Source organism: Triticum urartu, chromosome 5A, assembly GCF_056163025.1.
Source record: "Triticum urartu cultivar PI428250 chromosome 5A, HENAU_Tu73, whole genome shotgun sequence".
NCBI classification, from domain to species: domain Eukaryota; kingdom Viridiplantae; phylum Streptophyta; class Magnoliopsida; order Poales; family Poaceae; genus Triticum; species Triticum urartu.
This window is the reverse complement of record NC_141877.1, coordinates 186285836-186310789: the sequence shown is the minus strand read 5'-3', so window position 1 is coordinate 186310789 and position 24954 is coordinate 186285836. Positions and strand designations below refer to the sequence as shown.

Below are 24954 nucleotides of genomic sequence, written 5' to 3'. Positions count from 1 at the left end.
AAAATTGCAATAATGATTACCGGTCTAGTTATCGATTTCCTAGGGACAAATAACTTTCACGTAACAAAAAGCTCTTTACTAAAATTAACTTAGTTATTCTTTACATAAACAGCCCCTACTTTTTATTTACATGCTCTTTATTATCTTGCAAACCTATCCTATCACACCTACAAAGTACTTCTAGTTTCATACTTGTTCTAGGTAAAGCGAACAACAAGCGTGCGTAGGGTTGTACCGGTGGTCGATAGAACTTGAGGTAATATTTGTTCTGCCTTTAGCTCCTCGTTGGGTTCGACACTCTTACTTATCGAAAACTGTTGCGATCCCCTATACTTGTGGGTTATCACAGATCTGCGTTCCAAGGTTAGCACAATATGACTTGAAGAGATTACTAGTGAACTGCGAGCCGTTATTGTGATGATGCGGTTGGGGACCCCAAAACGGCTCATGAGGCCCTTGATGAACTTGACTGCAGAGCCAGCTGGTATGGCACAGACGACTTCAACCTCCGGCTACTTAGTAAACTTGTTGATGGCAACGTAGAGGTATCGATAGCCCCCAGGTGGCCGAGGGAAACGGGCCCAGAATATCCAGCCCCCAGACCACGAACGGCCACGAGAGTGGGATGGTCTGGAGGCCCTGAGCTGGCTGATGGACCTGCTTGGTATGGAATTGGCAGGCCTCACAGGACTTCACCAGTTCGGCCGCGTCGTTGAGCACCGTAGGCTAGTATAATCCACTTTGGAATGCCTTGACGACGAGGGTTCACGACGACAAGTGGTGCCCTCAGTCTCCGCCGTGTATGTCAGCTATCAGCTATTTCCCTTGTTCCCTAGAGATACAATGCAGTGTAACGTCATTTGGTCGCTTCCTGTATAACTCACCATCCTGGATGCAGTATGTTGTGGCTTCACGGGCCACGCGCTCCACGTCCTCCTCCTTCTCTGGCAACGCCCCTTGCATCAGGTATTCCTTGAATTCCTTGGTCCAGCATCCCTCCTGGGGCTCGAGCGCCAGGAGTAGGCGCGCTCCCGAGGTCGGGCCACAGGCTGGGGCTTCTGAGGCAGGCGACTGGGGGAGTTCCTCCCGAGGATGAGTTTTTCTCGAAAGCGGCAGCGTTGTTGATGGCTTGAAGAGCCGCTCCTCGAAGACGCCAGGCTCCTGGGGCTGTCGCTTGGATGCTCTTCTAGCGATGTCGTCTGCTTCCTTTTTGGTGCCACGAGGCACGTGCTGCAACTCTAGGCCCAGAAATTGCTTCTCCATATTGCGCACCTCCGTGAGGTATGCTTCCATGTGCTCGTCCTTCGGGTCATATACCTTGTTGGAGAAGTTGACGAGGAGCTATGATTCGCCCCTGATAGTGAGACGCTTCACCCCCAGCGCCGCCACAGCCTTCAGGCTGGCTATGAGGCCCTCGTATTCTGCAATGTTGTTGGAGACCTTCTCGCCCTGCTGGAAGCAGAGCTGCACGGCGTAGTAGAGCTTGTCCTGAGTGGGTGAGATGAGTACTGCTCTAGCCCCCGCGCCCTGGCGCGCGAAGGCACCATCGAAATACATGACCCAGCTATCAGGCGCCTCGCTTCCCGATGAGAGGGACCGGTTTTCGCCTTCTTCAAGCGCCGGGGCGTGTGTCCATTCTGCCACGAAATCAGAGAGCGCGGCCCCCTTGATGACCCTAGTAGTACTGAACTCCAGCTGGAATGCTTGCAACTCAATGTTCCATTCAGTGACTCTTCCGGCAGAGTTGGGGCTCCTGAGCACTCTCTCCAATGGGTAAGCTGAGATGACCCTCGTGGGGTGGCCCTGGAAGTAGTGTCGCGCTCTTACGTCCCGCATGGGGTACCGCACTCTAACGTCCCGCAACACCATGCTGACGAAGTATACCGGGTGCTCGACGAGGGTAGGCGTGCTGATGAGGTTTGCGTCTTCTGGAAGCTGGGGTGCCTCCTGAGGAGGTAGACCCCCCGACGCTTGGTCGCTTGCCGAAGTCTTCGCGAGTTTGGGGGCGTCGTCCTGCCGAGCCTGATCCTCTGCCGCTGCTGCTGTGGCCCTGGTGGCGCCCTTCTGGTCTTGCGTCGTCTCTACTGGAGGCGTCGCACAACGCGATGCGCCCTTGGCTTGGTGTTCTTCCCGAAGCGCCACTAGAGCCGCGCTGGCTGAGTACGGGGTGGCGGCAAGATAGAGCACTAGGGGCTCGCAAGGTCATGGCGCCACCATCACTGGGAGGACTGGTCAGGTATCTCTTGAGGTCTTGAAAAGCTTGGCCGGCCTCCGGGGTCCACTCGAACGGGCCCTTCTTTTTCATCAGCTTGAAGAACGGTAGGGCGCGCTCTCCCAGCTTAGAGATGAAGCGCCCCAACGCAGTCACCCGACCAGCCAACTTCTGCATTTCCTTGAGGGTATGTGGTGGACTCATGTCTTTAATGGCTTTGACCTTCTATGGGTTAGCCTCGACCCCCCTGTGGGACACCAAGAAACCCAGCAGCCTGCCGGAAGGGACGCCAAACACGTATTTCTCCGAATTGAGCCGCAAGTCCACCTGGAGGAGGCTTTCAAAGGTCTCCTCTAGGTGTTGCATCAAGGTCCCCGCCTCCTGATACTTCACCACGATGTGGTCGACGTAGGCTTCAACGTTTCTCCCGAGCTGCTTCCCTAAGGCGATATGCATGAGTCGCTGGAAGGTTGCGCCCGCGTTGCGCAGCCCGAACGGCATGCAGGTAGCATTACACCCCACACGGGGTCAGGAAGGCTGTCTTCTCCACATCTTGTACCGCCATCTTGATCTGGTGATATCCTGAGAACGCATCCAGGAAGCATAGCAAGTCGCACTCGACAGTGGAGTCGACGATCTGGTCAATGCATGGAAGTGGGAACGGATCTTGGGGGCAGGACTTGTTGAGGTGGTGAAGTCAACGCACATCCACTCCTTCCCACCTTTCTTGGGGACGACAACGGGGTTCGCCAGCCAATCGGGGTACCGAACCTCGCGTATGACACCCGCAGCCTCCAACTTGCGGGTTTCTTGGACGATGAAACTTGCTTCTCGGTGGACTGCCGCCTTGCCTTCTGCTTCATAGGGCGTACGTTGGGGCACACCTTTAGGTGGTGCTCTATTACCTCTCTTGGGACCCCTACCAGCTGATCGGGCTCCCAGGTGAACACTCCCTTGTTTGCACGCAAAAACTTCACTACCGCCTCCTCCTGAGCAGGCTCGAGGTTGGCGCCTATAGTAAAGGTTGCCCCTGAGGACCAGTCCTCCTCGACCAACACTTGCTTGGTTTCTGCCTTGTCCTGAGTGAAGAACTGCTTCTTCTTGGTTGGTGCGGCTCCCTTGGCCTTGGAGGTATCCGCGTCGGTGGGTCGTGCTGTCGCAGCGGCCTTGAGGGCAAGCTTGAGCACCGCCAGGGCCTCCTTGGCGTCCCGTTTGATGGTGAGGACACCCTGGCTCCCTGGCATCTTCATGAGATTGTAAGCAGGATGGGTTGCTGCCATGAACTGGGCTAGAGCTGGGTACCCAAGGATGGCGTTGTATGGGAGGCCAATGCGGGCGATGTCAAAGTCGATAAGCTCGGTGTCGTAGTTGTCGCGCGTGCCGAAGGTCACGGGGAGGCGGATCTGCCCCAGGGAGCGGGCGGGGCCTCCGCCAACTCCCGAGAAGGGCTTGCTAGGGTGGAGCTGCTCGAACGGTACGTGAAGGAGGCTGAAGGCCTCGACGGAGAGCATATTGAGGCCGACGCCGCCGTCGACGAGCATCTTGGTGATGGATACGTGGCAGATGGTGGGTGCGCACAGCATCGGGAGCGCACCCGAGCCGATGGTGGAGGCAGGATGATCCTCCGAGTCGAAGGTGAGGTTGGCCTCAGGCGCGGCCTTGCCGGGCGGAGCCCTCGGGCGCTTGGAAGCGACGTCGATCTGGCGGAAGTACGTGTTGACGTGCCGATCTGAGGGTGGTTCTTGCGAACCGCCAAGAAGAGCTGCAACGATGGGGGCCGCCGGTTCCCCGAAGCGAGTGATGAAGAGGTTGCGCAGCTCCTCCTAGGTGGCGACAGAAGACTCCAGCAAGTGGAGGAGCCAGGCGCATGACGCGCCTACAAGGGCCATTGGGAACCAGTTGGCCATGATCTTTTCATCGCCCCCGGCTTCCAGGACGGCCTCCTCTTATGCTAGCAGGAAAGCCGACGGGTCCGCCAGGCCGTCGTAGCGCGGCGGCATCTCCGGCTTGAACTTGGGTGGCCACTGCACCTGTCGCAAGGCGGGGGCAAGGGCTCGGAGCCCCCGAGCGCCGTCGTGGGCACCGGTAGATCCAGCTGGAGGGGCGCCCACCATGGGGAGCGGGCGTGGAGATGGTGGAGCACAAGTCGATGAAAGGAAGACTCCAGCGCACCCCTACCTGGTGTGCCAAATGTCGGATCACGTGTTCCGGCAAAACCCTTAAGGTTCAAACACTAGGGTGCGCACGAAGATCTCCCCCCTATGGATCCACGTCCTAACTTAGCTAAGATCTCACGAACTAACTAGACGAACTCGCGACACAAAGGACACAAGATTTATACTAGTTCGGGCCACCGTTGTGGTGTAATACCCTACTCCAGTGTGGAGGTGGATTGCCTATTGGGCTGAGGATGAACAGTACAAGGGGAAGACCGGCCTCCTAAGGTTGAGGTGTTCTTGTGCTTGGTGGGTGTGCCGCCAAGGATGTGGAGGCTCCAATCCCCGATCTCCCTCCCTAGCTACGGTGGTGGCTAGTTCTATTTATAGTGGCCTTGGTCCTCTCCCCAAATTTGAAAGGGGGCAGCTAGTATAAGCTATCCTGACAAAAGCAGTCTTCGCCTACCATAGGCTCTGGTGGTGACGCCGTCTTGGGCTCCACGGTGACCTCCGTCTTGCCATCCTTCTGGTCTTGGTCTCATTGCACCAGTATGGAAACCTTTGCTTGATGCCTCGTTACTCCACGCCCGCACTTGCCCCCTTAGCACCAAAGAGGAAACAAGGACGCTGCGCATGCTGGTGCCCGCCTCGCGCCCGCCTGGTCTGGATCGTCATGGCTCACGTCACGAGAACCTCGCGAGGTTTGCCCGGCCTTGAACTCTCCGCCCCTCATGAGCCAGCCTGGTGAGGCCGCTCCTAAGGAGGTCTTGTGTCGTCTGCCTCGCGAGGCTTGGCCCCTCGCGAGGGTCTTGATTCCTTGTTGATGAAGGTGGGCCGTACAGGCCTGCCAGCAAAGCCACGTCGTGGGACGCAGGCAGGCAAGTCTAGGGACCCCCGTTCCCAGAACGCCGACAACTGAACCCAAGTGGGAGTTCAACAAAGACCTTGGCCGTTAATACGGTTCCTTTCCATATGATCAATAGTGGGGCCCAACAGGGTCGATCGGGAATTATCTTGGGTGTTTGACTTTTATACGTTTGATTCCATCCGTAGTCGGACTTTGTGTTCATCTTGAATGATTGTATAACTTGATGATATTGTGTGACATTGTGACGATTATAAGCCAAAGCTCGTACTCTATCTATTCAGTACATGAGATGAGCAAAGATACAAGCACTCTTGCGACCATACCAATATGCGCTTATACCCCAAGTCGTGCCTCGACACGTATGGAGTATAGTCGCATATTGGGCGTTACACTGGCGCCAAGGTCAATGAAGACGGAGGAGTGACGACAACAGATCCAGTTGTAGACACGACGTCCGTTAGCCTTTGCACAAAAAGAAAAAAGATCCACATGCAGTCATTAATGAAACGCTAGTGCAAAGCTAGTTTGCACTATTCGTTAATTAAACATTAAAAATCGTGCTACAAAAACTAGCATTTTTGGGTTAGTACTTTCATATATGCACACAGTAGAGAAAACCACTAGTGGACGATAAGGACCATACACGCTGAATTAAAAGAAAGGAAAGAGCACAAAGAAAAATAGGAAAGACTTCCCTGGATGAACGCTACCTGTGCTAGAGTATTCTCGGCCTCGATGACGTGATGGAGCAGGTCGGCTCGGTATATGTCAGCATGAAGAAGTGACGACGTGGTGATGCCTTCATAAGGTGCCTTGGCGAGCCGACGATGCAGTTTCATCCATCCTTACGGGACGATGACATGGACCTATGGAAGTAACGGCATGGCCCGACAAAGTCGATACCAATGCAAATAAAAGAGTGCAAGCTGTATTTTTTTTTGAAAAAAGAAGGTGCATAGTTAATTTATGGGAAGTGAATAATCCGGGAAATATAGCATGAGCACCGAGGTCGGCTCGATGGCGTGACAGTGTTGTGGCACAGCGATGTCGACACAGGTCAGCCGGCCTAGGTCACAGTGAGAGGCTGGCCAGACAGACAACTCGTACAAGCGTCGCTAAATATATCTGCAAAAATAATGCAATGCAAAATAGCAAAACATATTATGTGTATAATAATAGTATGTGCTAAATGTATAACTAGAAGAAACAAAACTTGTTTGACAATGAAGACCATTGCAGACAAAAGCGAATAAGAGGAAAATGGTCTATACGAAACTAGTATCAACTAGTACCAAGAATACATTGGTCTTTACCTTTGCGTGGAGTAGTAGTACTTCAAATTACTAGAATCCACATACCAAATCTATGGTACCATGCTGCAAAACTAGTAGTCAATTAGGTTAGTAGTACTCTAAGCCTATGCACTTTTCAACAAAAAGTAGTACTAGTAATAATAATATATACTTTTATAACTAAAATACGCAAAGTAATTTATTATTAAGATGTGGCGTAGGTGCCGAGGTCGAATTAGTAGCGTGGACACGACGAAACCGAATTCAAGTGACAGGCTATGTCACGCATGAAGCGTCCGCCGACTGACCGATAGATAAACCGGGCTGACGAAGAGATGGCCAGGCGGCGCCGCTTCCTCAAAGGCGAATAGCAATTTTGAAGCAAAGCTGCACTATCAAGCAAACCTCCAAACTGTAAAATGATTAGCACAATTAGATGAAGTATTGGTATACGTTTGAGAAGCAATCCACTAGTCATAAAACGTGAGCTGAGCAGTGCATAAAAGACAGACCCAACTATTGTAAACTATAGGTGGCCTGCGTAATTATATAATAGAGAAAGAGGGATGGAATCTCCCTATGCGGCTGCGGATCTGAACTCCTGTCGTCCGGCCCGCATGCGCTGCTTTGCACGGGTAGCACGCTTGCGATCTCCTCCGCTTCCCAGGTCCTTCATGGCCTATGGGGTAGCTCGGATCCGAGGTACCATCATACAATGGATATGGTCGCTGCCGCCAAAAAAATTCTGGCCCGATCTGGCTGTGAATGACGTAGCGCAGGGCAATAGCACGGATTTTGCAAAAGAGAAAACATACACGAAATAGATCTAACTGAAAAAATATCACCTGGTCATCCCGTCGATCCGTGACGATCACCCAACAGGCTCTCAATGAAAGCACCAATGTCGGTTCTATATCCGGCATATCTCGTAGTGGGGGTCCTAAGCTAGGCGTCTTGGAGCGATGGTAACATGGACACGGTATTTTACCCAGGCTCGGGCCCTCTTAATGGAGGTAAAACCCTACGTCCTGCTTTTGATTTTACTGATATGGGGTGTTGTACATAGTACATGTATCTACCACGAGATTGTTCTAATGAATATTAGATTATCTAGTGACTAGCCTAGCCTTGGTTTATATAACACACCGGAGGCCTAGGTTTAGAGGAGTCCTTGTCTTGGGCGCCAAGTCTTGTGGAATCCTCCTTGTATGCGGCGTGGGCTACCCGAAGTGGCCCATAAGTGAACCGCCATGGGGGTCCTCGGTCCGATCCAGCTGGTTGGGAGACGATGTGGTGAGTACCCCCTAGTCCAGGACACCATCAGCTGGCCAACCTAGTCCTCGTCTTTAAGAAAAAACAACACCTGGTGCATGTGCATAGACTACACCAGCCTGGACAAGGCCTGCCCGAAGGATCCTTTCGCTCTCCCACGGATAGATCAAGTGACCAACTCCACCGCCAGCTGCGAGCTCCTGTCCTTCCTAGATGCTTACTCCGGCTATAATCAAATCAAGATGGACCCGACCGACGCCCTGAAGACGTCCTTCATCACGCCCTTCGGGGTGTACTGCTACATGACCATGTCGTCCGACTTGAAGAATGCCAGCGCCACCTTCCAGCGCTGGATGCAGAAATGCTTGCTGACGCAACTCGTCCGCAACATCCATGTCTACATCGACGACATTATGGTCAAGATCAAGCAGGAACTCACGCTCCTTGATGACCTAAAGGAAATTTTTACCAATCCGCGGCAATACTAGATCAAACTCAACCCGGAGAAGTGCATTTTTGACATACCAGACGGGAAGCTGCTCGGCTTCCTCGTCTAAGAGCGTGGCACTGAGGCACACCCGGAGAAGATCAAGGCCATCGAGCACATGCACAAGGCAACCCATCTGCGTGATGTCCAGAAGTTCACCAGCTGCTTGGCCTCGGTCAGCCGGTTTCTCAGCCGGCTGGGCAAGCGGGCCTTGCCCCTATATCAGTTGATGACGAAGACGTCGTCGTTCGACTGGAACAACCAGGCAGACGAAGTGTTCCAGGATCTCAAGCGCATGCTCCCCATCGCACCCATTCTGGTCGCGCCAGCTGACAAGGAGCCGATGTTGCTATACATCGTTGCCACCTCGTGGCCGGTCAGCACGGTGTTGGTGGTCGAGCGACCAGAGAAGGGCAAGATCGAGTTTGTCCAGCGTACGGTCTACTACCTGAGCGAGGTGCTTTCCCCCTCCAAGCAGAATTACCCACACTACTAGAAGATGTGTTATGGCGTGTACTTCACTGCCAAGAAGCTGAAGCAGTACTTTCAAGAACATGTCATCACCCTGGTCAGCATGGCCCCAATAGGAGAGATCATGGGCTACCTGGATGCCTCTGGCCAGGTTGCCAAATGGGCCATCGAGCTGGACAGCCACACCAACCTCTACGAGCCCCGCACTACGATTAGGTCCTAGGTGCTCGCCGACTTCCTGGTTAACTGGACGGAGACCCAGTACCTGCCGTCGCCGCCGGATTCAACGCATTGGCGCATGCACTTTGATGGCTCCAAGATGTGCTCCGGCATGGGGGCCGACATCATGTTGTCTTCCCTGAAGGGCGAATGGCTGCGGTACACGGTCCAGATCCACTTTGCCGCCTCCAACAACATCGCCGAGTACGAAGCCCTTGTGCATGTCCTCTGGCTTTCGTAGGAACTCGGTGTCCGGCGCGTCCTATGCTATGGCAAGTCGGATCTGGTGGTGTAGCAGTGTTCTGGCGAGTGGGACGCCCGGGATGCCAACATGGCCAGCTACCGCTTCTTGGTCTAGCCGCTCTCCAGCACCTTCGACGGTTGCGAGTTCTTCCATGCCCCACGCACGGAGAACGAAGCCTCCGACACACTTACCAAGATTGGCTCCTCTTGGCAAGCCATCCCATCCGGAGTCTCCCTCGAGCACTTGCGCAAGCCGTTTTTCAAGCCGTGTCCGGATTTCGGGTCCATCTTCATCTCGGATGACCCTGCAGCACCCCTCCCCAACCCGGCCCCGGAGGCTGCCGTCCTCAACCCAGTTCCGGGGCCTACTGATGCCGTCCTAGGGGCTGCTGATCCAGGCCCATGGGTCGCCGTCTCCAACCAGGCGACCATTGCCCTCGGCTCGGGGACTACTGAACCCGTCCTAGGGGCTATTGCGCTCAACCCGCCCACCACCGTCCCAGACCCAGGGGTTGCCGGCTCTGGCTCGGGGGCTGCTACCCCGGAACCGGTCTTGGTGACCATCTTCACCGTGGTGACGACTCCATCATGGGCCCAGCCAATCCTGGCCTTCCTAGGGAGTGAATTACTCCCCATGGATGAGACCGAAGCCAGGCAAGTGCAACGCCGGGCGTCCGCCTATAGAATCATCAACAACGAGCTCGTCAAGTGCAGCACAACAGGCGTGTTCCATCGCTGTGTTGAGCAAGACAAGGGCATAGAGATCCTCCTCGACATACATCAGGGCGAGTACGGGCACCACACCGCCTACAAGTCCCTGGTGGACAAGGCTTTCCGCCATGGTTTCTACTGGCCCACGGCCCTCAAGACGATGAGTCGCTTGTCCTCAAGTGCGATGGTTGCCAACACTTCAGCAAGCGCAGCCACCAGCCGGTTTCAGCGCTCCAGACCATCCCGATCACTTGGCCTTTCACCGTTTGGGGGCTGGACATGGTGGGGCCTTTCAAGACCACTCGAGGTGGCATGACGCACCTGTTGGTGGCATTTGACAAGTTCACCAAGTGGCTCGAGGCACGACCGATCAAGAAGCTAGACGGGCCAACAGCTGTCCGGTTCGTCAAGGACATCGAGGTTTGCTACGGCGTCCCGTACAACATCATCATAGATAACGGCACCCGTCGCCCATCCTCAATCCAACGGCCGGGTCGAGCGGTCCAACGGCCTGATCTTGTCTGGCATCAAGCCACCCCTCGTTGAGCCCCTCAACCGCTCACCTGGCAGCTGGCTTGACGAGCTGCTGGCCGTCCTTCGGAGTCTCCGGACGATGCCAAACCGGTCGACCAGGTTCAGTATGTTCTTCCTTGTCTACGGAGCCGAAGTCGTCATCCCAACCGACATCGAGTTTGACTCGCCATGAGTCACAATGTACATAGAAGCAAAAGCCAAAGAAGCCCATGAAGACGGCGTCGACCTACTAGAAGAAGCACGCCTTCTGTCCCTCAGTCGATCGACCATCTACCAGCAAAGCCCGAGGCTCTACCACAACAAGAAAATCAAGCCCCTCGCATTCCGCGAGGGAGATCTCATCCTCCGGCTTGTCCAGTAGCAAGCCGGCCAGCACAAGTTGGCCTCCCCATGGGAGGGCCCTTTCATCGTCAGCAAAGCCGCGTGTGACTGCAACGCCTACTACCTCATCAACGCACGCAAGCCGAACAAGCGCAAGAAAGATACCGCCAGCAAAGAGACAAGCCAGCCATGGAATGCAGAGCTCCTCCGCCCATTTTACTATTAGTTGTATGCATGTATGTATCACTACTTTTTGAAGTTCAATGAAAGACAATGGGGCCCCCGAACGACACCCGGGGGCTACCTTTTCCTTTCAAATTATTGCGTCTCATGCACCCCTGTAATTTTTTTCTAAACCCCCATAGCTGGGTCGGCTCGTCCAACTCGGGGGCTGGCCGGCATGACCGCAACCCGCCGTCCCCCTTAGTGCATCCCGGCGTGCCCGAGTTGCCGAGGCTCTCCGCTTTTCCCTAAGCCACAGTCCTACTTCGGCTGTTGGCCGGCAAGAACTATGGGTCAGAGCGCCGTCACAACAAAAATTGCTGAGTTGGACTTGCCGGATCAGCCAACCCGGCCTCACCGCACTAAAGTTGCAGAACGACCGGGCGCGCGCCAGCCCAATGGGTGTTTCGCTCATGCTCAACGTTCGAGAAGCCCAAGTACTACATGCTCTTTCCAAGGCCAAACTCCTTGTCACAAACCGGAACTCGAGTGTCCGACTCGCAGGGGGAGGTCCAAAGAAGGAGCAAGCAAGGAAAAAGCTTAAGAACAAAGATCAAAATAACAAACACTTGCGAAAATAATGGCCCACGGCCGGAGTTCATTACAATCACCATACACCCCAGTGGGTGGGTGGACTCGTCATTTAACAAAATACAATAAAGGTGAAGCAGGACGGCTTCAGGAGGCTCCCGTGCCGGGCTGCGCGACCATCGACTCGTCCACGGTGACCTCGGGGTTCTCTGTGGCGCCGTTGTCATCCAACCCGGCATCATCGTCGGCACAAGGGCCCAACTCCTCAGAGCTACCTTCTGGGTGATCGAGCAGCAAGACGAAGCTGTCGGGCGGCACCACCCAGTCGTGTTCGGTCCGCTCCACCTAGAACTCGTCAAGCAATGCAAACGAGGCCAGGTAGGTGGCCCGTGTGGTGATCCGTCCCACCTTCTCCTGTAGTTGGGGCTCCGCGTCGGCTCGTTGGGCCGCCCGTTGGTCCTGGTCCAGACCTTGATACCAGGACATGATGAACCGCAGCGTCGGCACGAGCAGCGGAGACACGCCAAGCATGAAGCCATGCCAGTCCAACTTCCAGCCACCGCGCCAACCGCGTAAAACTGTTGGGCGCAACGGTGCCAGGCCAGAGGGTTGCCGCCATCCCCAACCCGGTCTCGGATAGCCTTGTCGTGTGCACATCCAGGGCCTTCGGGTGCTCCTTAGTGGCATGCATGATTTCGGAGAAGCTCCATGCAGCGTGCAGATCGACTTCGACGCCTGCGTCAGCTTGGGTCGAACGGTGAGCAACCACGGCCTTATCCGTCATATTTTTCATCTTCGGGAAGTACTCTGGCAGGCAAACAAAGAAAACGGCAAACAAAGAGCATGCACGACGTACCTTCGGCAAGGCAGAGCGCCACCTCCTTGGCGGCGAGCTGCACCGTGACCTGGCGGTGCATCTCCAGAAGCCGGTTATGGATACCTGCTCGGAGGCCGTCCAAGTGCTGCCGGAAAGCAAGAATCAACATAAACAACAGAGAGATTGTTTAAAGATTCAACCCAACTACTTCGTAGTTGCCCGAATCTCGGTGGCTACACCTAGTGGGTGCGCACTGAAAGAAAAGGAAGAAGAGACTCAGGATTACGGAGTGCTCGAGCTCCCGTGCCCGTTCTAGCTTGCCCAGGCTGAAGGCCTGGATCTGGTCTGCATGCCCGTGAAGTTGCTGGTGCACGGCATCCTTCTCCCGCTGGCTCCCCCATGGCTGGCGTCGACCCGGGGGCTCCGGCTGCCTTGGGGGGTCGACGCCGCCGTCCCCTCCTGTCGGCGGCGCCGCTCCACCAATGTGCATCAGGACCTCCACGTCGTCATCTGACCAATCTCACAAGAGATCAGGATGCGGAGACGTACCCTTGTGGCGCACCTAGCCGACTTTAGCATCGTCCGGCTCTTGGTTCTCGGCAAAGGATTCCACCCCCTCCAAGGAGCCCTACTCGACGGCTAATACCCGTGTCGCATCATGAGTTTGCCGGATTGCGTTTAGCAGCACCTCCAGTGTCGCATCAGGGTGAAGGAGGAGCCGAGACATTGCAAAAAATGAAGACCAAGGACTCACCGCAGGAGTCGGGTGCTCGGCGTTGTTGGGCGCCTTGCCTAAGCGCCAATCCAGGGCCAACCCGGCCTTGGAGATGGCGTTCACCTGGTCAGCACCCTGCTCTGACGGCAGCCTCCTAGACGACATCCTGGTGGCATCCCTGCGGTCAACCATCTGGTTGATGATGTGTGCTCGATGTTGCAGCGACAGAACCCGACGCGTGATTAAGGTGGTGGTGAGATCTGTCCCCTTGAGCCCCTCCTGCGCCATCATCTCCCGGATCCGGTCACATAGATTATGCATCCCCAGCGGCGGGTTCTTGGGCATGTGGCCCCAGTTCTTGTTGGGAAGTAGTTTCTCATTGAAGAACGGGGACAAGTTGATGGCGTCGGCTCTCCCGTAGATATTGCACACGTAGAAGAAGGCATTCTGCCACTCCTTGTCAGAATCCTTCATGGGTATCTTGGGGAACACCCCGTGCGGCCGAATTGAAATGACGGCAGCCCTGCAGTCGGACATGGCCCCGGCCTCTGGCCCCTACTGCTTGAGGAAGAAGAGGCGGCTCAATAGCTGGCTCCACCCCCAAGTAACCCTCGCAAAGGGTGAGGAAGCCCGAGAGCTGTAGCACGATATTCGCTACCAGATGGTGCGACTGCAACCTGATGAAGGAGAGGAAGTAACGGAAGAAGGTTCTCACGGGGAGGTCGAGCCCCCGCTGGAAGTGTCTGTAGAAGACCACGCACTCGCCGTCCTGCGGCTGCAGATCCACCTCCTTCCCGAACACATGTGTGGTGACATCCTCCACCGGCGGCAGATGCCAGGTGTCGCGGAGACGCTGGATGTCTGCGTCGGTGACGATGGATCCCGCCCACAAGCCCTTTGGCGGCGCCATCTACTGTGCTCGGCAAAGATGCGAGGTGCGGAGGTGAGAAGGAGCTAGCATGGCCGGTGGGTGATTCGGGCAGCGCCTTGCTCTCCGGTGGGCGGCAAGCTCAAGAGTGGAGCACAGAGAAGAAGGACGAGGCGAGGGGTGCGTGTGTGAGCATTTTCGCCGCCCCCTCCCTCCGATTTTATAACCATGGCCGAACGTGGGGAAGTGGGATCGGTTGCGCCTGCTATTTCACTTCCCCACATTGTGTGGGCACGATTCCCCCATGAATTAACTACATCGAGAAGTGGAACCGCCCACGGCGGACACAATAAATTCCCGCGCGAGGGCTGAGGGCGCGGTGTGGCGGGCCCCAGCCCACTGTTATGTCCCGTCGGGCTGTAACACCCCGAGACTGATGCGCCACGTGTATTCCAGTTATTCGCTGTTGTTGCCTTGTATTTCTCTTGCTGTTGCATCTTGCCATGTCATCACGTGCATTGCATCATCATGTTTTCAAAACTTGCATCCATCCGGGTCCCCAGTTCTCCCCGTTGTCCATTATGAGCCCATACACACTTGCACGCGCCCGCGGCATGTCCCAAAAAGTATTTTATAAGTGGCCAAAAAAAGTTCTCGGAATGGGTTGAAAGTTGGCATGCGGTGTTGTTTTAGTGTAGATAGGCCACCTGCCAAGTTTCATCGCATTCGTAGTCCGTTTGACGCCCCAACGGATAATTATAGAGACTATATAGTCGGTCAAATCGTCGGACGTTTTCGGTCTCCGAAAACTGTTGCCGGGTTATCCCTCTTTTTCCTTCCTAGACCGTCTATACAGTCCGCTATCAACCGCGAGGCCCCGAAACCCCTCCTTACACAGTGCATTGACCCCCTCGCGTGCGCGTCCGAAAGCTGCCCCGAACTCGACCTGGGCAGTTATCACCCTTGGACTCAGATCATCCCCAAACATCTACAATGTCACCGTTTTCTTATTTGGACTTCCTAGTCTATTTTTCTCGACCGCTCAATTTTAATTGGAGGGACAGATTAGCCCCTAAACTCTCCCTCTTTCCTTATATATTACTCCCTAGTCTAAGTCTGGACAAAACCCTAACTTCTAGGGGCTTGTCCCATTTCCCCGCCGCCACCTTCCAAATCGTGATCGGGATCCTCCCAGATCCAATCGAGCCAACCCAAAGTCGCCCCACTGAAATCCCGCAGCCTCGCTCCCAGCCTCCCGCAAGCGGAGCCCCGCTTCTCCCGTGCGCCTCCTCTGCTCGCACCTTGTCGGAGTTACGAGCACCGCCTCAGCAAGCCAACAACAACTCCAGGCCGGCGAACCTTAACGGCGAGCACCAGCAGGAACGGCCCCTCGTTTTCTTTTCTCTCCCTTCCCCTGGTTCTTCTCTTCTCTGAGCATGATGTCTCCCTCTTCTCTGTTTCACAGGAACGCCATGGCCTTGGAGCTTCACCACTGTCCCGTCTCCTGGATCCATTGCGCCTCGGGTCGTCCCAGGCCTTCCTCTCCCGGATAAGCCCAGCTCCGCCTCCTCCCTCGCTCCAGCTCCGCCGCTGCCCGCGTCTTCGCCAAGACCTGTCGCCGCCGCACCTACATTGCCTGAAGTTGCCATGCCCAGTTCCTATGCCTCCTCTGCATGAGCACGGGAGCGCGCCCGCTTCCTCCGGCCACCAGAGCCTCTGACCAGCCTCGCCGCGTGGACCTCCTCCCCCACCTAGCAGATCCGGCCTCACCTGCCGGTCACCGTGCTGTTTGTCTTCGTCTAGCGCTGCCCCGCCGTGGCGTCCTCTGTACCAAGCAGGACAGCAATGCCGAGCACGCGATCTCGCCTGCCTGGGCCACTTAGCACCGGCCCAGCTGCCAGGCCCAGCGGCGCCCGGCCTGCCTCTGCTTCCCCGACCTGGGCCATGGCCCATGGTGAGCTTCCCCCCCCCCAGCGTCTGCCACTGTCTTGGCCCATAGCCAGTTGCGGCATGCATAATGTTTTTCCCTTTCATGCAATTTATCTATTTATCTAGAGGTTTACCGTTTTGCAGAAAAGTCCCTAAACTCCATGCATATTAAAACTCAACAACCGTGCATCATATGTAAAAACATTATATATGTAAAATGCCTAGAAATTTTGTCTAGTTTCATTATATGCCACTTTCATCTATTTTTAAAATGTTTAAAATGTTTTTTTTTAAATTTGCTTAAATAACTTGTTAAAATGCTTTAATTCATAACTAAATAACCATTGCTCTGAACTTAACAAACTTTATATGTATTTGGGGTAGAAAAATGCCTAGTTTAACATGGTGCATTCATCTTGCATGTTTAAAATCTCTTAAATATTGTTTAGGGCAGAACAGTACCAAATCCATATTCCGCACATGAGGATTTACCAGAATTGTTGTTTGTTTTTCTGGCCTCATTTAAACTTGTCTAGATATGTAGTTTTTCACATGCTTCACCTCTTGCCATGTTTAAGAACATTTAATAGTGATGGGTACCTAAACGAGAGAGAACTAAATAAGTTACTGGTGTTTCGTCAATATGCAACGGAGTTGCATATTGAGCTCCACTTAATTTGTAGGATTGCTTGTGCACTTTGCCATGCCATGCTTCTTTAAACCGTAGATGCATCATACTTGGTTGTTCATCATGCCATGTTTATGTGATGGTTGTTTACCATGTTGTTTTCTTCTTTCTGGGTTGCTTCTCTCATTAGCTCCGGTTTCGTTCCGGAGTTGTGAGGATTCGTTTGACTACGTCCGTTTGTCTTCTTCATGGACTCGTTCTTCTTCCTTGCGGGATCTCAGGCAAGATGACCATGCCCTCGAAATCACTTCTATCTTTGCTTGCTAGTTGCTCGCTCTTTTGCTATGCGGCGATACCTACCACTTGCTATATCATGCCTCCCATATTGCCATGTCAAGCCCCTAACCCACCTTCCTAGCAAACCGTTGTTTGTCTATGTTACCGCTTTGCTCAGCCCCTCTTATAGCGTTGCTAGTTGCAGGTGAAGATGAAGTTTGTCCATGTTTGGAACATGGATATGTTGGGATATCATTATTATATCTTACTTACTTCAATGCATCTATATACTTGGTAAAGGGTGGAAGGCTCCGCCTTATGCCTGGTGTTTTGTTCCACTCTTGCCGCCCTAGTTTCTGTCATACCGGTGTTATATTCCTTGATTTTGCGTTCCTTACACGGTTGGGTGTTATGGGGACCCCTTGACAGTTCACTTTGAATAAAACTCCTCCAGCTAGGCCCAACCTCAGTTTTACCATTTTCCTCACCACCACCCACTTTTCCCTTGGGAGTCACGCTCCTGAGGGTCATCTTTATTTTAACCCCCCCGGGCCAGTGCTTGTCTAAGTGTTGGTCCGAACCGGGAAACCTGCGGGGCCACCTCGGGGCAACTTGAGGGCTGGTTTTACTCGTAGCTTGACCTATCTGGTGTGTCCTGAGAACGAGATATGTGCGGCTCCTATCGGGATGTCGAAACATTGGGCGGCTTTGTTGGTATTATTTTACCATTGTCGAAATGTCTTGTAATCGGGATTCCGAGACTGATCGGGTCTTCCCGGGAGAAGGAATATTGGAGTCGTCCCAGTCGCCGGCCCGTTCACGTGCCATGAGGGTGCATACGGATCGGAGGCGCGCTGCGGCGGCGAGTGGAGCGAGGAAGATGCGGAGCGAGGGGGCCTAGGGACGGCGGTCCGCAGCAGCGCTTCGGCAGGAAGAAGGGATGTGATGGCAGCAAAGAGAAGAGGAAGAAGAAAGGCAGCAACGGGAGAGGAGGGCGCGCGTGCATTCTGCCGCCCCTCCTCCCCTTCTTATAGCCCACTAGCGGAGGAGCCGAGGGGGAACGACGTGGGGGTCGTGGAATAAATTACGCCCACTCCACCCACGACCCCGCGTTTACCGCATGGTAAATGCGCGCATTGACTACGTGTAAGTGCAACCACCCGCCTCGGCCGCAGCGAATCTGCGTCGGTGCCGAGGCCTTGTAGTGGCGGGCCCCGGCCTACGGCGACGTCCCGTCACGCGCGTGGGCTGGCAGGCCGGCCTGGCCTGCTAGTGCTACATGGCGGGCAAGCAACGGGCGGCTGGCCTACCACTCGGCAGGTGTGCCACTCGGCCCCCACCATGACGTTTCAAATTCACCAGGAGGCCAGCCTGGTCATGGCCGGCTCCTAGCTGTCGGCGCCTCTAGAAGACGGACGAAACAAGTTGACCAGATGACTTAGAGTAGGAAGATGTTGGGGCTCCTTGCCTTTTCAGCCACGGCACCCCACCAGCTTCGGGGACTACTGTCGAAGTAAATGACCACGGGTAGCCTCATCAGCCCTCCTGGCATTTCAAGACTTCTGGGCCGACTGCGCCCCTCACCCCTCCCGGTCGAACGACTGCTTCCTTGAGCCGGTTGGTCCAAGCAGCCGGCTGCTAGAAGGTGGTAGGATACCAGAAGACGGCTATGAGGCGGCCGGCTTCCAGTAGGCAGCCCCTCGTGCCCTCAAAGTTTGCACCTACATAGCTATGATGGGACAGGGCGTGGCTAAAGTGCGCCCTGCCACCCCCGAATCCTGGGCTGAGCGTGGCTACAGTACGGGCGTACCTGGTGGACAACCCCACCCGACGAGGTACTCTAGCCACGCCGCCCGTTACATCACCTACCACCTAGGGAGCTATGCTCCATGATGGCCTATTGGTACAGCCCGCAGGCGGCGGGCCCTACCTGTCAGAGAGCCCCAGAAGGCGGCAGATCTCCAGAAGGCGGCGACGGGGGCAGGCCGCCTCCCACCAGGCGGTTCCCTCCCCCCTCAAAGTCTGTGTGCCATTAACCAGAGGCAACAGGGAGTGGCTACAGTGAATGTCCACCAGGTGGCGGTACTGTAGCCATGCTTCCCCCAACAAAGCATCCATCATCAGTAGCAAGGCTATAGTGCAAAGTGATCAACGAGACCCGCAAGCGGTGGGCGCGGCCTGTCGTCCGAGTACACAACAGCCAGCGGGACCCACCAAGCGGTGGGCCCCAGTAGCCGGCAAAGAAGCCGGCATTTGGAGAGACTGACGGCCGGGTCCTACACCCGGCCGGATTACCATTGTACCCCTGGGGGTAGGCCTATATAAACCCCCCATGCCACCCATGCAAAGGGTTCAGAACCTCAAGACACACACACACATAGAGAAAGAAAGGGGAAGTAGCGCTAGCCTTGTTCTTCCTCCTCCTCATGCTAAACAGCTCAAGGAGCAATCTTGTAGCTACCATTGTCGAGATAGTGATCATGCGGAGAGCCCACAGAGCAGGACTAGGGGTATTATCTCCTAGGAGAGCCCCGAACCTGGCTAAGATCCACAGGCATATGCGATCTTGCTCACACCCACTTCTACAGCCCGGCAACGTACTCTTGTCCCTGTCCATGATTAGCCATACTGTCGGGGCTGCTGATCCACGGGCACCTATGGGACCGGGGTCCCTTTTGGTTCGGCGGGGGGCGGAGGTCGCGCAAAGAGGAGATCAAGGCGAAGCACACGGGCGATTTACCCAGGTTCGGGCCGCACGGATGCATAAAACCCTACTCCTGCTTTGTGGATTGTATTGCTTTCTAGCTCGGGAGCGAGATCGAGCGTGAGTGTGTGGAATTGCTGAACCCCGAGCGAGAGTGTTCGAAGTGTCTAACCCCCCTCTCAGTTGCCCCGGGCCTCCTTTTATATGCTCAAGGGGTTACCGACATAGGGCAACGGAGGGCAAAAGTGGAAGAGTGGTGGTAGGCACAGCTAGGTGCTGTAGTAGGCACAGCTAGCTGCGACAGTGTTATCATACCTAACCCTGACGGCAGGGGACAAGAGCATTAAATGCCCGTCTGTGTCGCCTAAACAGTGCCGAAAGGGGCTTGCTAGAGAAGCCACCGTTAGCCACGGTGGTTGTCTTGCCAGCGCCTGCTTGCCACCTCGCACCTCAGCTGCGCAGCCTTCCGCCACGTGTGCTTGGGAGGGCCCCAGAGCGACGCGTGGGTGGACGTGCTGGAGCGCGGGCACGAAGTGGGGGCTTCCCCCGGCAAGCTCTTTGCCGCGGTCGTCGTCTTGTCGTGTAGGTCCGGGAGCTTGTCGCTCACCGAGCCTCGCCGGGGCGCGTGGGGTGCCGCGGCAAGTTTCCTTGGTACGCCTTGGTTGGCCTTCCCGGCAAGCGCCTCCTGCCGGGGCCTTGGGACGCTTCTGATAGCCTTCCCGGCAAGCTCCTCTTGCCGGGGTCTTGTCTTGAGTACTTTGTTCTTGAATGGTCTTCAAGGGGACCACAGAGGATCTTGGCGGTCGCCCGGCAAGCCTTGCCGTGGGATGCTGCGACTGCCCGTGCACAAGTTCGGGGTACTAAGGGTACCCCTACTTTAGTACACCGACAGGAGCCCCCGGGCCTGGGCCAGACACGGTGCCGAGCGCTGTTGGGCCAGGCCCAAAACAGTGCACGGGCACGCGCGGCCTGGGTCACGCCGTATATCTCTCCGTTTCCCCTGCGCACGCCTCGAACGGCATGCATCAAACGCGGAGCCGTGGGTGATGCGGGCGGCGTGCGCGGGGTTAAGCCCCGCGAGCATGCGTCAGGCCATGATGAAGGGGACGGCCCACGCCCTCCTCTCTAAACGGAGGTAGGCGTGGGGGCGTGGTGCATTTACTGGACGGGGCTGGTGTGCGGTTTCCGAGGCGCCCACTCCCCGAGATCATGGGGTAGGGCGAGGCTGCCTCATCCGTCGCCTCGGTTCTGCACCTTCGCCACGCGGCTCCCATGCGCTTGGGGTCGCGGACGGTGGAGGTGGGAATCTGGGCCGTTGCGAGTAGAGGTAGCGGGTCGGCCCGCCTCCCTGCTCTTCCCGTGCCTTGATTCGCTGAGCGGGGCGGCTGGGCTCCCACTTTGCTCCTTTATAAGGAGCAGGAAGGGAGCACCGAAGCCCGCACCTTCTCATCTCCTCCTTTCTTCAGCTTCGGCTCCCTTTTCTCTCATTCGCCATGGAGAAAGGGAACCCTGGGCCTTCATCGGTGGCGGCGAGGGTCGCCGCCAGACAGCGCACCCTTCCCTCTTCCACGCTCGTGGTGGCAGAGCCAGCCATAAGGGGAAGAGGGAGGGGGCGAGGTCGTGGACGAGGTCGAGGACGAGGTCGAGGCGCTCGGGGAGGAGGCGTACGGGGCGGCGTGCCAGCTTCGCCTCCGCCGGCGACTCCTCCCCCCGCGGCGGTCCATATAGGGGACAACCCTTGCGAGTTCTTCGTCAAGCTGCGCCGGGCGCCTCATCGCCCCCTCCGGCTTCCAGCTCCGTTCGCGAGCGCGATGGAGTTGGACCCGCCCGAGACGCTGAGACTGCACATGAGGGGCTGTGGGATCAGCGGCACGCGAGTCCGCGTTGTGTTCCCAGCCCCTGGTGTGATGTATCTTGACCGAGGGTGGAAGACGTTCGCCCGCATCCACAGCCTGATGGAGGGGTTCACCCTCCATTTTAAGCTGGTGGAGGGCGATCTCCTCTCCGTCAAGGTCTTCGGGTGCTTCGGCACCCGGGCGAAGTGCTGCGTGGACAGCTCCTCCGATAGCGAAGGCTCCTCCTCGAGCGAGAGTGACGAGGAGGAGAGCGGCAGTGATGGTGAGGGTGGTGGGCGGCAGGATGGCGGCTCCGACTAGGTGTCGGGCACCGTCTCGTGCGGCACCGGCGACCCCATCATCCGCGCCGCCGGCTTCTTGAACTCCCCGGGGGCGTCTCCTTGGGCGGCTGGCGTAGGGAGGCCGCGGAAGGGGAAGAGGGCTGGCGACAAGGCCGTCAGGTCGGAGTACGAGGGCGTGGTGCCCTCGACAGCGTGCTGACGTCCTGCCGCCCCTCCTTCGCACCCTTCTCCCGGCGTCACCATCACCGTCCGGTCCCCGGGATGTTCTCTTGGTGTCTTCTGGCACCTGTAGCTCGCCTTGGCGCCCCTTTCCCCTTTTCGTCTCCTTGACCTACCTCCTGAAGAGAGGGACAGGAAAGGGATTACGGGCACCTTATCTTTTTAATTGTAAGCCTTCGGGCCTTAGCTGTATCTAAAACTTGTAATCCTCTCTTTCATGTTTTTCATCCTCTATGGACTGTACCTGTATGGGATGTTTTTTAATGAAAAGGGGATGCTTGCCGGGGTATTTGTCTCGCGGGTTGAACCCACGCCAAAGAGCAAATCCTTGGTGTCTCTCGGACAGACATTCCATTTCCCGGCAACAGGCCCTGCCGCCTTCCCACGTCGCTCGACCTTTCTCACGCCTTTGACGGAGACGGGAACGAGGTGGGTGCGGCCCTCCCGTTTCATCCCTTTGCTGCCGCGACTACGCCCGAACTTGGCCCCGGGAACGCGCTCCAGGGCCTAGAGTTGAGGGAGCACGGCAGTTTTCGGGAAGAAGCGCGGTTTCGCATTCCCCAGTCCATTAGAGGATACATGAAGAGGGACGAAAGACTTATCTGGTATCGCAGCCCCCGGCAATTCTGGCTTGCCGGGGATGAAACTCGGCACCTGCAGCCCCCAGCGACACTGGCTCGCCGGGGCCTAGGTGCTGGCGCGCCCTTCTTCTCCTTTTCGTCCTTCAAGCAGTCTGGCCAGGATATGTGAGCCCTGTGAACGAAAGAAGAGCAGAAGGACAGACACTCGACCTCTAAGTTAGGGGTTAGCCGCTGTTAGGGACTATCAACCCTAACCAAGGACGAGACTCAACCTAGCATGCATGCTATAACCCCGGGGTATGCCAGCGCTTCAATCTCTGGTGCTCAGGGTCTGCGCCTGGCTCTGTACAAAGGATTACATGCAACAGCGGCAAGACTTGTACAGAAAGGTGGTTGCCGGGCAGGGCCCGACAACCGCGCCTTACGGGTAAAACTTACGAAGATGCTCGATGTTCCAGGAGTTGCTCACCGGAATGCCATCTTCGGTCTCAAGGCGGACAGCGCCAGGCCTAGTGACTCGTTTCACCCGGTAAGGGCCTTCCCACTTCGGCATCAACTTGTTGTGATTCTTGGCCGACTGAACGTGCCGAAGAACAAGGTCGCCTTCCTCGAGACTTCTGGCAGTAACTTTGCGGCTATGGTAGCGACGCAAAGCTTGCTGGTAGCGAGCAGCTCGCACAGCAGCCTGAAGACGGTCTTCGTCAAGGAGCAGTGCGTCCACTTGTCGCAGCAGCTCTTGCTCAAGCTCATCATAAGCGAGCACTCGAGGTGACCCGTATACGAGTTCCGTGGGGGTAACTGCCTCTGCTCCATAGACTAGAGCAAAGGGTGTCTGTCCGGTGGCTCAATTCGGCGTCGTTCTGATCGACCAAAGAACCACTGGTAGCTCCTCGATCCAGTTTCTTCCGCACTTGTGCAGCTTGTCGAAAGTTCTGGTCTTGAGCCCGCGCAGCACCTCGGCATTCGCCCTCTCTGATTGACCGTTGCTTCTCGGGTGAGCAACAGAAGCGAAGCAGACTTTGGCGCCAAGATCTTGGACGTACTGCATGAAGGCGTGGCTCGTAAATTGTGTATCGTTGTCGGTGATTATCCGGTTAGGGATCCCGAAGCGGCAAACAATCGACCTGAAGAACTTGACTGCTGACTGTGCGGTCACCTTCCTCACTGGTTCCACTTCCGGCCACTTTGTGAACTTGTCGATTGCAACGTACAAGTACTCAAAGCCCCCGACAGCTCGGGGAAAGGGGCCGAGGATGTCGAGCCCCCAGACCGAAAATGGCCAGGATAAAGGGATCGTCTGGAGAGCTTGAGCTGGCTGGTGTATCTGCTTGGAATGGAACTGGCACGCTTCACACTTGGTTACTTGTGCAGTTGCATCCTGGAGGGCTGTTGGCCAGAAGAACCCTTGCCGGAAGGCTTTGCCGACAAGTGCTCTTGCACCAATGTGGTGACCACATATGCCTCCATGTATCTCTGCCAACAGCTTTTGTCCATCTTCCCGGGGAATACACCTCAATTTCACACCATTGAGTCTTCTTCTGTACAGTGCCTTTTCGATGAACTGGTACATACTTGACTGCCGGGCTACTCTTTCGGCTTCTTCTTGCTCTTCGGGAAGCTCTCCTGTCTGAAGGAAGTGGACAGTCTGCTGCGCCCATGCTGGAGCTTGTGGCTCGACAACAAGACTAAAGGCAAATCTGCCGCTGCGGGAACATCCGCTTCTACGGCAAGAAACTGCAGTTCTACCGGAGCTTGACGTTCCCCGACAAGCTTGCTGGAGCAAAATTTGTCGAGAGCTTCTGCCTCAACGGAACAAACCCTGGGGCTTGCCGGAGCATCTTGCTCCTCAGCGTTCTTGGCGTTGATCTTGGGGACTGCTGCGGGAACATCCGGTTCTACGGCGAGAAGTTGCGTCTCTGCCGGAGCTTGACGTTCCCCGACAAGTTTGCCGGAGCTAAACCCGTCGGGAGCCTCTGCTTCAACGGAACAAGCCCTAGGGCTTGCCGGAGCATCTGGCTCCTCAGCATTCTTGGGGTTGATCTTGGGGACCTTCTTGGCGGCGGCTTCGGGAAGCTCTGCCGGCAAATAGTCACCAGGAATCAACTTCCTCTTCTTGCTCTGTCCAGTTGATGGTGTTACGGACGGTTGAGTCAGCTTGAGCACAAAGGTCCCTGGTTCCACAGGTAGCTTAAGTGCGGCGCACTTTGACAGGCCATCCGCAATGGCGTTTTGAGCTCTCGGAACGTGCTCCATTTGCAGGCCGTCAAAGCGCTCTTCTAGCTTTCTCACTTCGTCAACGTAAGCTTCCATCAACGGACTCTGATAATTCTTGTTTACTTGGTGGACGACAAGCTGTGAGTCACCCCTGACAATGAGCTTCTTGATCCCAAGGTCTGCTGCGATCCGGAGACCGGCAAGCAAGCCTTCATACTCTGCAGTATTATTTGTTGCTTGCTCCTTGGGAAAGTGCATCTGGACTATGTACTTGAGGTGCTCACCGGTGGGTGCGACAAGCAGCACACCAGCGCCGGCGCCTTGTAG

General features: G+C 55.9%; 1 protein-coding gene across 1 annotated transcript; it reads left to right on the top strand.

Annotated features, from left to right (window-relative positions):
• The first annotated feature begins 8405 nt into the window (after nt 1-8405).
• On the top strand, nt 8406-10247 carry LOC147970747 (uncharacterized). Its single transcript, XM_087523601.1, has 3 exons — nt 8406-8744; nt 8982-9194; nt 9336-10247. Exons 1-3 carry the CDS (start codon nt 8406-8408, stop codon nt 10245-10247), a joined length of 1464 nt encoding a protein of 487 aa, XP_087379727.1.
• Nucleotides 10248-24954: the final 14707 nt, after the last annotated feature.

Coding starts and splice junctions, on each gene's coding strand:
- LOC147970747 (XM_087523601.1), top strand. CDS start 8,406: ATGCACAAGGCAACCCATCTGCGTGATGTCCAGAAGTTCACCAGCTGC. Junction 8,745..8,981: donor CGGTCTACTACCTGAGCGAG/GTGCTTTCCCCC, acceptor ATTAGGTCCTAG/GTGCTCGCCGACTTCCTGGT. Junction 9,195..9,335: donor TCGCCGAGTACGAAGCCCTT/GTGCATGTCCTC, acceptor TTCTTGGTCTAG/CCGCTCTCCAGCACCTTCGA.